Below are 13,176 nucleotides of genomic sequence, written 5' to 3'. Positions count from 1 at the left end.
CGTACGTACCCACAGCCTTCGAGTCGCCGAGGCTGGATTCCCTTGGCTGCCAAGGCACAATTTTAATGAGTCTGACTTTTTCGAGAGTTCAGCGAGTCATTCGAGTGGGTAGGATTCAATTCCGACAATATCGTCCAGTCGTCTATTCCGTACTCTCGCATAATACCGACTTTTGCACAATGTCCTTAACAGAGTCCTCTCCATCGGAAATAGCCAAACTTGCCTCGAGCGTTTCAAGGCAGTTGGGAGCTCTTCCAGTTGTGTCTCGCAATGACGCTTTAACTGCAATACACACGGCTCTCTACCAAAATAAGGATGCTATTTTACAGGCGAACGCTCGCGATATTGAGGTTGCGACAAAGGCTGTGAATGAAGGGACGCTCAGTCAAAGCATCCTCAAACGGCTAGATTTGAGCCGTCCAGGGAAATATGATGACATGCTACAAGGGATCCTTGATGTTCGGAGTCTTGAGGACCCATGTAAGTTTCTTTTTATCCGTATTTGTCAATGCGACAGTCTCCACTGAGACGCCAGGCTGACTTTTTTTTTTGTAATTATTACTATATAAAGTGGGAAACGTCTCTTTAAGAACCTTGCTCGATGATGGCTTGGTCCTCGAAAGAGTAAGCTGTCCAATCGGCGTCCTGCTGATTATTTTTGAAGCTCGGCCGGAAGTCATAGCCAATATCACCGCGCTGGCGATCAAGTCTGGAAATGCTGCGATACTTAAAGGTACGTGTTTTGGATCATATTGGGAGTTTCTTTCTGACCTCGTTATAGGAGGGAAGGAATCTATTGAATCGTTCCGAGAAATAGCGCGCATTGTGTCAAAAGCACTTTTGTCTACAGATGTTCCCAACACAGCCATCCAGCTCGTCGAATCGAGGGATGTGATTCTTCCCCTGCTGGCTCAGGATAAATGCATCGACCTCGTAATCCCTAGAGGATCGAATGAGCTGGTCCGATTTATAAAAGCCAATACCAAAATTCCGGTGCTTGGACATGCGGATGGTCTCTGTTCAATCTATCTTCGTTCCGATGCAGATATTACAATGGCGAAAAAGATTATCCTCGACGCAAAGTTGAATTACCCTGCGGCTTGCAATGCAGTGGAGACTCTCCTCGTTGATGAAGACGCATTATGCACACTATTGCCTTCCGTCGCGGAAGCATTGCTCCAAAATGGCGTTTCGTTGCGCTGTGACAGGAAATCGAAGTCCGCACTTGTAGCATCATTGTCACCAAGCCAAGCAGCCCTTCTACAAGATTCAATGGAATCAGATTATGATACTGAATTTCTGGATCTAATCTTGGCTATAAAAACCGTGTCTGCCTCGCCGTCCTTATCTTCCCTTGATGCAGCAATGGCACATATCAACGCACATTCGTCCAAACATACCGACGTTATCATAACGTCGTCAAAAGAAACGGCAGAACAATTCTTGATCGGCATCGACAGTGCAGGAGTATACTGGAATACCAGCTCCAGACTGGCCGATGGGATGAGATATGGATTTGGCACAGAAGTTGGCATAAGCACCAACAAAATCCATTCAAGAGGACCAGTGGGTTTGGAAGGTTTAACAATTTACAAATATTTGATTAGAGGCAACGGCCATACCGCAGGAGAGTTTCAAGGCGAAGCCGGAAAGCAATGGAAGCACCAACAACTGCCCCTCGGCGACAGATAGTATAGCCTGCACATAGGAAATAAATGAGGCATCGATGGATAGTTTGCTCTTGACCCCATCAATCCATACTATCAGCTTCTCCATACATCATGATTGAATCATTTCGGGAAACAAATGATCGACATGCTCCTCGCCAATACAAGATATGTTCCCTATGCGTAGTATCCTATAGCTAAAATAGGTTTGAAATTAGGAAACTCGTTTCGATTGACTTTGGGATCCAGCTAGCTAGGATACCACCGGCGGATGACCATCTCACACAATGAGAAGATTTAAACTTTGAAGCCACGCGATCTTCTCCGTCCCCGAGCTCTCTCAAACTTCCGGCCCTTGCTGGCAACTTTTGGTTTCTATAATATAGTCAGCTGTTGGTATAAAAATGACATTGAAAAGCGACATGGCTAACCTTCCCACTGTGTGGACCAAATCCGAAGTGCTTGACAGCCTCTCTGGCATTTTTCTTTCCCCTAAGAAGAATAGTGTTTGCACCAGTTGGAGCTCTGAGCGCGAGTTGATCCAAGGTAAGGATTTCACCACCAGCTTTCTCAATTCTAGCTCTGGCAGTGGCGGTAACTCGAAGTGCAGCGATCGACATTTTTGGAACAACAAGTAGACGCTCATCATCAGTGATGGTCCCAACGACAACGATGGTCTTGTTGCTAATAGACTCTTCGGAATTGTCCTTCTTTACAATAGAGACCAAGCGCGAGAGAGACATTGGAGGACGGTTAATACGGGACATGAAGAGGCGTCGCAAAACGACTTTGTTGAAGTTAGAATCAGTGCGGCCTACGGTGATGACATCGTTGTTAGCGGCGCCAAATTGGTTATGCAGAACTTGCAGGTGCATACGGGCAAGGAAGCGATAGAGCTTCACCAAGAGCTGAAGGTAGACATTGTCGCTCTTGGGCGCCTTCCGGTGGGTGCTGCGGACATGGTGACGGTCCAAATCGATACCTGATGAGATCAATAATTGTCAGCGTACAGTTACTCTAGTAGTCGAAAATCGCACCAAGCAAATATCCTATTATTTGAAAGAACAACACAACCTACCCATGGCTGCTATCGGAAACGGACTTTTCACTCCTAGGCAGTTTCTCACACCACCGTGGAATCGAGACTGACTCCTCGTGGTTTTTGTCGAAGAGATTTTGATGTGGAGTGTGGGAGCGAAGCCCTACGCTAGTCTTATTATGGAATGACGCATGCTTACCTAAGGCATTTAGCCAAGGCCAAGCTTGCTTTGTCACCGTCTAGAGCACGTTGGCAAGTGACGGTGTAATACGGAGTACAAAGGAAAGGATTCGATATGGTATTGGATGGGTGTACTTTACACGTAACTTTCATGATAGCCTCTCCTGGTTGGATTCCAGGAAAGGAAGCAGTCAACAATTGCTTAAGGTAAAAAGTCTTGTTCACCTCTTTTCCTCAGGTCACATCGGTCTGGCTGTCTGTGAGGACCTTCGATGCCATGTCGCAAAAGCATCAAATTAACTAAAGAAGGATGCTGTAATGTTCTCTTTGACCGGAGATCTCTGCAATGCACTGGCCCAAGAGCTTTAAACATTCACCATGCCAGGCACCCACAATTCACCAATACGGTTAACTTCAGCAATGAAATGATGATTTTTGATTCCTATGTTACTGGTTGCAGGCTCTCCACAATCAGTATCATTTCTGTCTGGATCATAAAATGGATTTTGCAACAACTTCATATATGCTGTCTGTAATGCGCGAAAAGCCTGGACCATAGTTAGATCTTAATCCATTCATGCCTGCGTTCACAGTCTTACCGGCTTCAAATCAGACTCTCGAAGGCCCGCAAGCGGTGCGAACTTTCCAGGGACAGCCACTCTCCCCTCTAAATCAACAATAATCAAAAATTTTACGCCGGTGTTTGTCAACCAGCCATAAACTGAAAATCTCTCATCCAAGGCATGTAGTAACCCAAAATCTTGATCGACAGAGGTGTCATGTTGGCGCAATTCAAGAACATCAAGAGATGAATTGAAGGCTAGAGAAAACTCAACCTGTGCGCTTTCATGAGGTGGAAACACCGAAATATGGAGGAGATTATCCTATGAAGCCATAAGCATCTCGCCCATATGACAGAAATAAGAGTATGACATGGGTTTACCGATTTGCCAATGATACCAATGGAGGCTATTGATGGAGTTCCCATTTTCTCTGGGTGGATTCAAGTCAGGGTCAATGCTGCAATAACTTGCATACAGGTAATCCACCGAACACTTTGCAAACTTGTTGATGTTGCAGCAAATACAAAAACACAGAGTGATAACCTGTTAACAAAGTATTAAAGATTTCACTACTTGGTACTCCATACACTGTATATTTTTATGTTTTACAAGACAAACTCTGGAGTAGGCTTGCTGACTGCAGAGAACCGCTAGTTAATATTTGTCACCATAACTAGCTCTGGTGGACCCAAAAGGACAAAAGGCTATTGTGTATGTACTCCATACCCTGTACTCTGTTCTCTCGACTCTGCTTTTGAATGCGAGTAGGAATTTTGTGGAGTTGTCAGCATCTCTCCATCTTCATAAATCCCAAGTTGAAAGCCAATATTACCACACATAGCGGTGTGCAGAGTACGTTTGTATTCCTAGGCTTTGCTACCTAAATTAAAATTTGTATCATGCCAATCATTTTTTGTCGGTTGGATCCCCTTGGTAGCAGAAGTAACGTATGGATTAACAGATAAGCAATGAAGTATCTGTTGGTTTCCTCGGACTGTACTCTGTGAGAGGAAGTTGGTTCCATGCTGTGCTTTGCATTTTGGCTAAAAGTACTCTGTATGGAAGATTCAAAGAGTAACTCCAGAGAACAAAGTACGTAGTACCCACTGACTCGACATCCATCCAGAGCTGTCTAAAAGAGGTGATGCAGGCCAGCTAAGGTCGGCTCTAGAGAGAAATGTGCAGTACGCATGGGTATGACAATTTTCAGCCCGAAAACAATTAAATCCTACGACTAGATGAAACAGAGCAAAAACACATAGATAAGAAGACAAACCGCCATTGATGATTCACACCCAAAGAATGACAGTTAGGACGGACAACAAGCATCGACGACGATAGGGCCGCGGGCGAGGGATAAAGACGGATATTTCGCGAGAAACCCGTCGGAAATATCACTATTTCAATAAATGTATACCACCGAATGGGAGAAGACCTACACTACCGAGCTCTTTGGCTTGGAAGAAATATGCCACGTGTAATAACCGGCAAGCAAACATAAAAACAAACGCAGGAAAGGAGAATGAGACAGACTGCTCGAAGCGAATAGGGAAAGAAACTGGGGCATGACCTTTATTGGATACGACGGTAATATTTCAATATCCTTCCACGAATGTGCGCCGAGGATGGTTGAATCATCGTTCAAAGTCGGTGATTGGGTTAGAGACGCGTGCACAGGAGTAATGACCCTCGGTAGGAACTAGGGCACAACTACCGTTTAACCGGCTTGACCTACTCAGCAGTATCTAGCTCGTCATGAGCAGGGGTGGGAGAATCCAAGGGAACTGTCCGCAGCTTAGTGAGATAGTAATTTAAAAAGCTATCATTCTGTGAAGAGATTTACCTTTCCTGTCATCACCATTTGTCCCATTCTCGCGATCTTCATCTCGCCTATCGCGATCGTCTCTGAGGTCCCGATCGCGCTCACGATCACGCTCGCGGTCCCGATCACGCTCACGATCACGGTCATCGGGGCTCCGAGAGCGATCGCGATCTCTGCGGTCGTAATCGCGATCACGACGATCTTCCTTGCGGGGAGAATAGTCACCTCTGCCACGGCGAGGAGAAGGCGAGCGCACTCGACGGGGTGGAGTGCGATCACGGCGTCGATCGCGACCGGAATCAAAACGCCACGACGCAGAAGGCGGTGTACGAGCCCACTAGACTGAGATAAGCCACTGGGTGATCAAATGGGTAAGAAAGCCTAGAGCTCACCTCGATCTTCAAAACATCGTCCCGACCAATACGTTTGTTGTGCATTTCGTGATAAGCATCGTCTGCATCGCGTCGGCTCTCATACTCAACAAACGCAAAGCTATGTACAATATTAGCATGTCTGGGGCGGCCACACTCATAGTTCAGTGTACTTACAGACGACTAGCGGCAGTCCGAGGAGCCGGAATATCGCACCGAACAAGGCGGCCATATCTTGAGAATGTCGTCAGTATATATTACGTACACATTATGTTGCAGGTGGCCAGGGTCAGGGTTCCAAGCTGTAAGACACGAGCGAGTCAAATAATACGTGAAATATGCAGGTGGGAGGCTGCTGTCAGATAGAAGCATTCATAAGAGGGGATGCAGGCGACCAGGACGTCGGCAACGACGTGCGCTCGATAGGTGAAGGGAAGGAGAAAATTGTATCGAAAGATCACGTTTCGAGAGAAGACGGAAGTGAGAGGATCGTTCGTGGGTTATCGATGGAGGAGAGCATCCACGAATGGGACGTACCGTTCGAATTCGTAGGCAAGTTCTCGTGCACGAGTTCCGTGGCCAAAGCCGGTGACATAGAGAGTGGTACCACTGCGAGACATGATGTAGAGATTCTAAGAGTGATAGAGGCAAAGAGGAGAAGATGCTATATGAGCTGGCACACAACCAGACTAGTGGCCAGAGTAAAATCTAAGAAACTCAATTCGACACAATCCACAAATACAGCCAAAGCAGATAAGAGAATGATGGGTTAAGATGATGGCCGTTTGGTGATGGACGGTTGTTATGATGGTTAAGGAAGAAAAAAAAAGCCTTTTCCAAACAAGTCATTCTTGCTTATATAAGCGAGGCTGAAAGGCTTGGTTTGCTTAGATAATTAGCACCCGGTCAGCGGTTCACTCTCAGTTGCAGCAGTGGCATCGGGAAAAAAACGCAGGAAGGAAGAGTGCCAATCTTGCTCCTCTAACACCGGGGGGGTATGGGCATTGTCAATTTGGTTGTGCTGAACTCTCAATTCTATCCTAGAACAATCCTCCTCCTAACCTTATCAGTGAATACTACCTCTCTCTCTCTTTTGTGTTTCTGTTCTGCGTCGCATCCGACTGCAACACCAAATCTCTGATTATTAGCATTATTGCTCTGCTCTCAACTAACTATTTAACCTCCATGCTGATTTGTATGTACTGGCAATTTTAGACCAAATTTACTGTGCTGCTTACCATTGTCCACGGCTAGTTTAGTGATGCAGAGATCAAATTGCTCCAACGGCTTCCCCCAGATCAAACCACCCTTCTCACAACAATCCCTACACAGATAGCGGGTTGCTTTCGTATACTTCAACTGACTACCACCTGATGGTTAAGGTGATTGTTTTCCCTATTTGACTATTGTCATTCGCTGATATCCTGCTTTCTGTGATAGGCCTCGCAAATCCTTTGGCTCGCCTACGATGAGTCTTGACGGTAAAGAGGGCTCCCCGCCCGACCGTTCTACAAAGCAATCAAGTGGTACCTTGTCAAGTCTACCACCACAGGTAGGCCATCTGTTCCTTCGGCGATTCTTCTTCAAAACGCATTTGTTAAATTCGCTACTAGGTAGCGGTCCAGACCAACCCTACTTCGTGGTATGCGGATACAAGAAATCTCCTCTCGGACCCCGTGGTTGCAGCGTTCATTGCTGGTGGAGTGGCTGGCGCAGTGTCCCGAACAATTGTTTCACCCCTCGAACGGTTAAAAATTCTCCTCCAGGTTCAGAATGCCGGTAGAAACGACTATAAATTGTCCATATCAAAAGCTCTAATCAAGATGTGGAAGGAAGAAGGATGGAGAGGGTTTATGCGCGGGAATGGGACAAACTGTATTCGAATCGTACCTTACTCGGCGGTACAGTTTGGAAGCTATAGCATCTACAAAAAGGTGGGGTGGAGTTCTACAACTATCTATATTGAATGTCCTCTGATGTGCTTCCGTCTTAGTTTGCGGAACCATATCCTGGAGGTGAAATGACCCCTTTCAGTCGACTGGTATGCGGGGGTCTCGCGGGAATTACTTCCGTCAGTGTCACTTATCCTTTGGACATTGTTCGAACCCGGCTATCCATTCAATCTGCGTCATTTTCCGAACTTAAACATGATCCGGGTCGAAAACTTCCTGGCATGTTCCAAACCATGCGCGTCATGTACCGGACGGAAGGAGGTATAATTGCGCTTTATCGAGGGATAGTTCCAACTGTTGCTGGAGTGGCACCCTATGTACGTTTTCCTTTTGATTCAGCCAAAGCAATTGATCTTCCGCTGATTTTGCTCTTGGATAGGTCGGTTTGAACTTTATGACTTACGAGTCAGTCCGGAAGTACTTGACGCCTGAAGGGGATGCCAATCCAAGTCCGTACCGGAAGTTGTTGGCGGGTGCTATCTCCGGTGCAGTGGCACAGACGTGTACATATCCGTTGTAAGTTGGGTATGCTCCGCATTTATGTAGAGAACCTCATTGTTAATGCGACTTGAAAACAGTGACGTTCTTCGGCGACGCTTCCAAATCAATACCATGTCGGGCCTGGGCTACAGATACACGTCAATTTGGGACGCTATCAGGGTTATTGTAACCCAGGAAGGTATTAGAGGACTGTATAAGGGAATCGTTCCAAATTTATTGAAAGTGGCTCCAAGCATGGCCAGTAGCTGGCTCAGCTTTGAATTGACTCGCGACCTTTTCATCAGCCTTGGCGATAAAAGTGCTTGATTTGCTTAATTTTCATGAAAGTGCTGCTTCGGGTTCAAGGCCGCCACGATACAACACATATTCATGGACTATACCCGGCCATTTGGTTTCGAGAAAAAAGATTCAGACATAGAATTTAGATGTACTATGCACAAAGGAGTTTTGCTGCGGCGGATTTGGAAGCTCTTTTAGATGGGGATCAGGCCCCCTCTGAAGCCCACTGTACCATTGGGGGTTATATTGTGTATTCTAAGCAGTACAGTTATTCACAAAATCTGCCCCTGAAATCAGCAGATATTGATAGTATTAGCATCTCTGGTGGATCAAAGATTCTGGAGTAATATAAACATTTGAAAACTCATACTTTCATTTGGAGCCCGTCACTGCACAATCACTTTCAGCGCTTGCAGCAGGACAGCACAGACAAAGCCTCTTGCGACAGATTCTATTTGAAGACTATCAAAAATCCGCCCAAGAGCCTCACTTGTTGCATTGCTGCCCATGCAACTAATCAGTGCAGAGGGCATGCCGTTTTCAATCAATAAACTTCGAGCCCTTTCCTGCATTTTCTTCCGATCCTTCTCAGTTAGTGTGAGCAGGGTGGCAGGTTCACCATTATTTTGTGCAGAAAAACATGATTCGCGCAACATATTGATGTAGTCTGCCAAAGTTTCATGCGTTGTATTGTCCTTTATGATCGAATCCTGGATAAGCAGCCTAATAGCTTCGAGGTTTGGGTTCCCTGGGCGGAGAAGAAAGGCTTTGGCTGCATGTAACAAACGCTTTCGAAATTTCCAGGCTGAAGATAGACCATAAATCTCATTAACAACCGCAAACAACAATTCCACGACCATGATAGCCTCCTCTTCTGAAAGAGCTGCATGCGGATTGGATTTGGAGTCGACAGCCTTGCCTTCCCGATGTATCTCGGCGGGTTCGCAGGTTTTGGGATTAAGAGTTTCGTTCCCTTGTGCGCTTTGGATTGTCGTTATGGTGGTACTTTGCGTTTCACCCCGATGAGGTACAATTCTCTCTTGTCTCGTAAATGATTCACAAGACAAATGCAGTGTTGAATCATTTGGGAAAGCAACTCCATGGTCTGAAATAGGCTCAATTTCCCCATTTTTCCAAGGACCAGCACTGACTGACTGAGTGAAAGAGGAGGAATACGTTGTGGGGGGTTCGTCTGATACCTTAGCTAACTGTGAATGAGACATAACAAGCCTATCTCCGTGATCTTCCAGCTCAGGTCGGCTGGAGCGATCCCAATGAGATTCAGTGATTGCGGACTTGGCATGGTCTGCTATCGTTTCCTCGAATTCTGGCCGACTTCGAGATGTTGGGCTTTCGGCCCGTCTTCTCTTCGCCCCGGAGGCTGTAGAACCAAAAAAGCCGGATACACCTCCAAGCACCGCTTTCCCCCCTTCAGCGACCCCCTTAGGGGCAGTACTTATAACTCCCAAAACCCCCTTGCCCATGTTTTCCAGTACTGCAGGATTGCGGAAAACAGAACCAATCCTCGTCGGAACGGAAATGGATGGAAAACCAGCCCCCAACCCTTTCTCGAAAAACCTTTTCAAACCTTCAGATTCAGCAAGGGCTTCATGATGTAACGCGTCTTGTAAGTAATTTTCAAGGAGTCCACGCAAGTCCTCCGCATTGCGATTTTTCCAATCCGGCAGATTAGGATGTCGCATTGAAAATTGAGTGACGCCGGAAACTACCGATATGCGCCGTAAAGTCTCATGAAGCGATTCAAAGTCGGTGTATTGCCTTGCAATCATCCAGCCAGAGAGATGAGAGCATTTGGGCTCGACTTGTACTAGATATTCGGTGGTAGGCTTGGAACGCATGATTCCATCATCGTGTGTAGCAAAGTCCTCAAGAATTGATATCGACGCATGAAGTAATTTTGCTGCGGACGGTGTGGCAGCCAGTGCTTCGGCTGAGGGAGTATGACCTCTATTTTGGATGAGAGGAGAGGTTCCATTGGAAGCTTTTGAAATGTGACAGCCATCCATAGAGCCCGGAGACACGGAGGCACCTTCTATTGTAGTGAAAGTAGGCAGTCTGATGATCCCAGAACTTACCCCTTCACCACTATCCAATGTAGCAGAAGTTGCCTGGCAAAGAGCCTCGCTATGATTTCCCATCTTTTCATGTTGGACTACCGTGTTTTCAGGACTCACCATGCCATTAATACTTTGGTTTCTGCAATGTGCCTTTCCGCTTTCATCTGTACTCGGAACCCCCATTGGATCAGATCCGGTCAACACCGTTGTGGCCAAATTATGACGGGTCTTGGGGTTTGGTGACTCTCGATCGGTTATTATTGAATCTGGGTCGCCGTGCGCCGGTGAAATGTCTGTGGGTCCAGGGTTCAGTTGCGTGTCACTAACTTTGTCCAGGGCATCCAATCCAGCATCTATCGCATTGATAAATTCGGGCTCGCCTCCTTCAAGTAGATGAATGATCCAGCCGTTTATATAATCCGGTGCCGAACACGTTTTGATAATGGATTCGAATATCACTCCCGTGACTATTTCGCGGAGAAAAATTTGTACCGGCGCACAGTCGTAGGCAGTCGAATCAAGGAAGTTTTTCAGCAGTTCACTAGCCATAACTCTCAGCCGTTTTCGCTGTTCTTCAATGGAGACAATATTTGCTAGACCACTCTCCGGGAACTCCTCTAGGTATATATTTATAGCATCGGCTACAGAGGTAGCATTTGCATTTGCGGGGCCAAGAGCAATGGATATCTCGCTCAAAAACACAATCATGATCGAGGAAGAATTCATAACGAATTGAAGAAAAAGTTCCGCAGGCCTCTTGCGTGAAAGGTGGACAGACACAGAATGGATAAAGCTGACCAGAGACTCGCGACATGCGCGCGGAAAATTTGTTTCAGAAGGCAAAATTGGGTCATACCACCACCTGCAGGGTCTTCAGTCTCATGGTGCGGATTTATGTGTGATCAAGCAAGCTCACCGGATATAGTCTTTGATTACAGCATTCACGACCGCTTCCAAAGCTGCGGCTGGGGCAGGATGCAATGTGGAAAGATCGGGCTCACCATTCTGTATCTTAGCAACAGATGGATGCTCAGCCGGAGTCGATTCCATTGATATTACGTCCGATCGCATCAGCCGTTCGGCAAGTTCGATGCCCAGCTCCCGGCGCCTTCGAAGCGCCTCATTGGCCTTGTTCTCGCCAGGGCTATCGTTCCATTCCTCCCACCAAGCATGTAATATTGCGCCGCCAACAGCACCAATGAAAAGCAACGCCAATCGCCCAAACACAACATACAAGCAAGCAAATAAGCCTCCAGTAATGGCAACAAAAGAGCTTGAATTGCAACGTGAGAAGAGAGAGAGAATATGGTTGGTGAGTGTGGGAGGTTGTGCCTCTGTTTTCAAACTTTGCTGCGATCCATGTACTGTTGCTTTCAAAGGGGCATCCTGGCCCTCAATGGGTGCCATGGCACATGAGATCTCAAGTACAAATATTCATTGAGCCCGCAATGGAGATAGGAAGAATAGAGAATTTCATATGTTGGAACACACAACCAGCACCTGGTGTTTGGTTGGATGGGATTTGCGCGGAAAGAAGCACAGAGGAATCCTTCTGTAGAGAAGAGAACCACCACATCCAAGCTATGAGGACTTAATTGAAGAAAACATTAACACCAGACATTGTTTTGAATACAGAATTGAAGGGTTAAATAAAGTAAAATAGACCTGGAAGGGTCTTCCAAAGTATGTAAATCGAGTCAGAGTCGAGAATGCCTATGGAGGTTTCATTTCTTGGTCCAAAAGGGTAAGTTAGTCCGAGCGGAGGAACTCTCTGGGCAGTGCGTTAGGTAACTAGCCTTCCAGGTACTCCGTAATTAACTAATTAAGTACGGGGAAGTGCGGAGTCACCAAGGAGTATAGCTTCAAACCGATTCCCAGGCCTGGACTCAGTATGAAGTAGCCCGGGCCTTCCTTTCTATCAAGCCTGCACGGGGAGAACCCAGTGATCTCCTCTACCTTTACACACTTGATCTCCTCTGCACAACCCCATCCCTTGTTCAACCCGGCAATGCAATCCCGCATTCGTTTGGACTGTTTGCTTCCTCACCTCCAGACAAGGATGGACTCAATTCAGCGGAGCCTGCTGCCTCTTAACTACGAATATACTTGAGTCTACTCCGTACAGACGATCCACTATCCGCCTAGCAGCCCTCCTGCCCACAGGCCAGTGAATTATAACTGCATACACCACCAGTAGATACCACACCAAAAAGTTACCTTTAAATTGGAAGTGCTCCAGTGCTCTTAGCTGGTCGCAAAGGAGTTGAAGGATAGTTCTCAGGGATGCGAGGAAGCAGCTGAGGTTGAAACTCGCTTTGCTCTAGAGAAGATACATAGATGTAGATCGTAACAAATGCGGGTACTGGAGGCGGAATATACAGAGATGGCGATCGCAAGATTAAGGCACCATTTCCGTGTGTGTGTGAGGCTGGCTGAGCCTGGCCCAGCATGATTGTTCCCAGGGCGCCTTGAATGGTGTAGCAAGTGTTCAGCAGGCGTAGTTGTGTGATTGCAGAATCTGTTAATATAGGGTCACTGGTTATATGGTACTGCTAAATCAGCTCTGTTGTCACAACCTACCAAGATCATCAGGACTCGAGTAGTGCTCCCAGCACTCTCAATGAAAAAAGAAAAGAAAAAAAAAAAAAAAAAAAAAAAAAAGGCCAACCGAGAACTTCATATATTTAGGAAGTATCCAAACCCTTTTGAAAGTGACTTGTTGTG

General features: G+C 46.5%; 6 protein-coding genes across 7 annotated transcripts; 2 read left to right on the top strand and 4 right to left on the bottom strand.

Moving 5' to 3' along the window:
* Nucleotides 1-91: 91 nt before the first annotated feature.
* Nucleotides 92-1,692, top strand: D8B26_003657 (uncharacterized protein; the record flags this gene model as incomplete). The annotated part of the gene is made up of 3 exons (XM_003068123.2): nt 92-480; nt 572-733; nt 782-1,692. The coding sequence occupies exons 1-3, from the start codon at nt 180-182 to the stop codon at nt 1,690-1,692; spliced, it is 1,374 nt and encodes a 457-aa protein (XP_003068169.1). The 5' UTR covers nt 92-179.
* D8B26_003656 (uncharacterized protein) lies at nt 1,242-2,836 on the bottom strand. 2 transcript variants are annotated; one of them, XM_066124219.1, is made up of 5 exons: nt 2,746-2,836; nt 2,545-2,649; nt 2,099-2,481; nt 1,930-2,042; nt 1,490-1,864 (listed from the first exon to the last, which is right to left on the bottom strand). In XM_066124219.1, the coding sequence occupies exons 1-4, from the start codon at nt 2,747-2,749 to the stop codon at nt 1,965-1,967; spliced, it is 570 nt and encodes a 189-aa protein (XP_065980298.1). In that variant the 5' UTR covers nt 2,750-2,836; the 3' UTR covers nt 1,490-1,864; nt 1,930-1,964. The 2 variants fall into 2 exon arrangements, with proteins under 2 accessions (XP_065980297.1, XP_065980298.1); XM_066124218.1 differs by having other exon boundaries at nt 1,242-2,042.
* Nucleotides 2,837-3,068: 232 nt separating this feature from the next.
* Nucleotides 3,069-3,874, bottom strand: D8B26_003655 (uncharacterized protein; the record flags this gene model as incomplete). Its single annotated transcript, XM_003068125.2, has 3 exons — nt 3,069-3,434; nt 3,486-3,770; nt 3,830-3,874. 3 exons carry the CDS (start codon nt 3,872-3,874, stop codon nt 3,252-3,254), a joined length of 513 nt encoding a protein of 170 aa, XP_003068171.1. The 3' UTR covers nt 3,069-3,251.
* A 554-nt stretch (nt 3,875-4,428) lies between these two features.
* On the bottom strand, nt 4,429-6,434 carry D8B26_003654 (uncharacterized protein). Its single transcript, XM_003068126.2, has 5 exons — nt 6,180-6,434; nt 5,820-5,876; nt 5,664-5,763; nt 5,293-5,608; nt 4,429-5,233 (listed from the first exon to the last, which is right to left on the bottom strand). The coding sequence occupies exons 1-5, from the start codon at nt 6,260-6,262 to the stop codon at nt 5,181-5,183; spliced, it is 609 nt and encodes a 202-aa protein (XP_003068172.1). The 5' UTR covers nt 6,263-6,434; the 3' UTR covers nt 4,429-5,180.
* A 457-nt stretch (nt 6,435-6,891) lies between these two features.
* On the top strand, nt 6,892-8,401 carry D8B26_003653 (uncharacterized protein; the record flags this gene model as incomplete). Its single annotated transcript, XM_003068127.2, has 6 exons — nt 6,892-7,024; nt 7,083-7,194; nt 7,256-7,576; nt 7,636-7,911; nt 7,974-8,110; nt 8,173-8,401. The coding sequence occupies exons 2-6, from the start codon at nt 7,111-7,113 to the stop codon at nt 8,399-8,401; spliced, it is 1,047 nt and encodes a 348-aa protein (XP_003068173.1). The 5' UTR covers nt 6,892-7,024; nt 7,083-7,110.
* Nucleotides 8,402-8,558: 157 nt separating this feature from the next.
* D8B26_003652 (uncharacterized protein) lies at nt 8,559-11,859 on the bottom strand (the record flags this gene model as incomplete). Its single annotated transcript, XM_003068128.2, has 3 exons — nt 8,559-8,661; nt 8,745-11,314; nt 11,369-11,859. The coding sequence occupies 2 exons, from the start codon at nt 11,857-11,859 to the stop codon at nt 8,761-8,763; spliced, it is 3,045 nt and encodes a 1,014-aa protein (XP_003068174.2). The 3' UTR covers nt 8,559-8,661; nt 8,745-8,760.
* Between the last annotated feature and the right edge of the window lie 1,317 nt (nt 11,860-13,176).

Source organism: Coccidioides posadasii, chromosome 2, assembly GCF_018416015.2.
Source record: "Coccidioides posadasii str. Silveira chromosome 2, complete sequence".
In the NCBI taxonomy this organism is placed as follows: Eukaryota; Fungi; Ascomycota; class Eurotiomycetes; order Onygenales; family Onygenaceae; genus Coccidioides; species Coccidioides posadasii.
The sequence above is the reverse complement of the archived record's forward strand: the minus strand, read 5'-3'. Positions and strand labels throughout refer to the sequence as shown.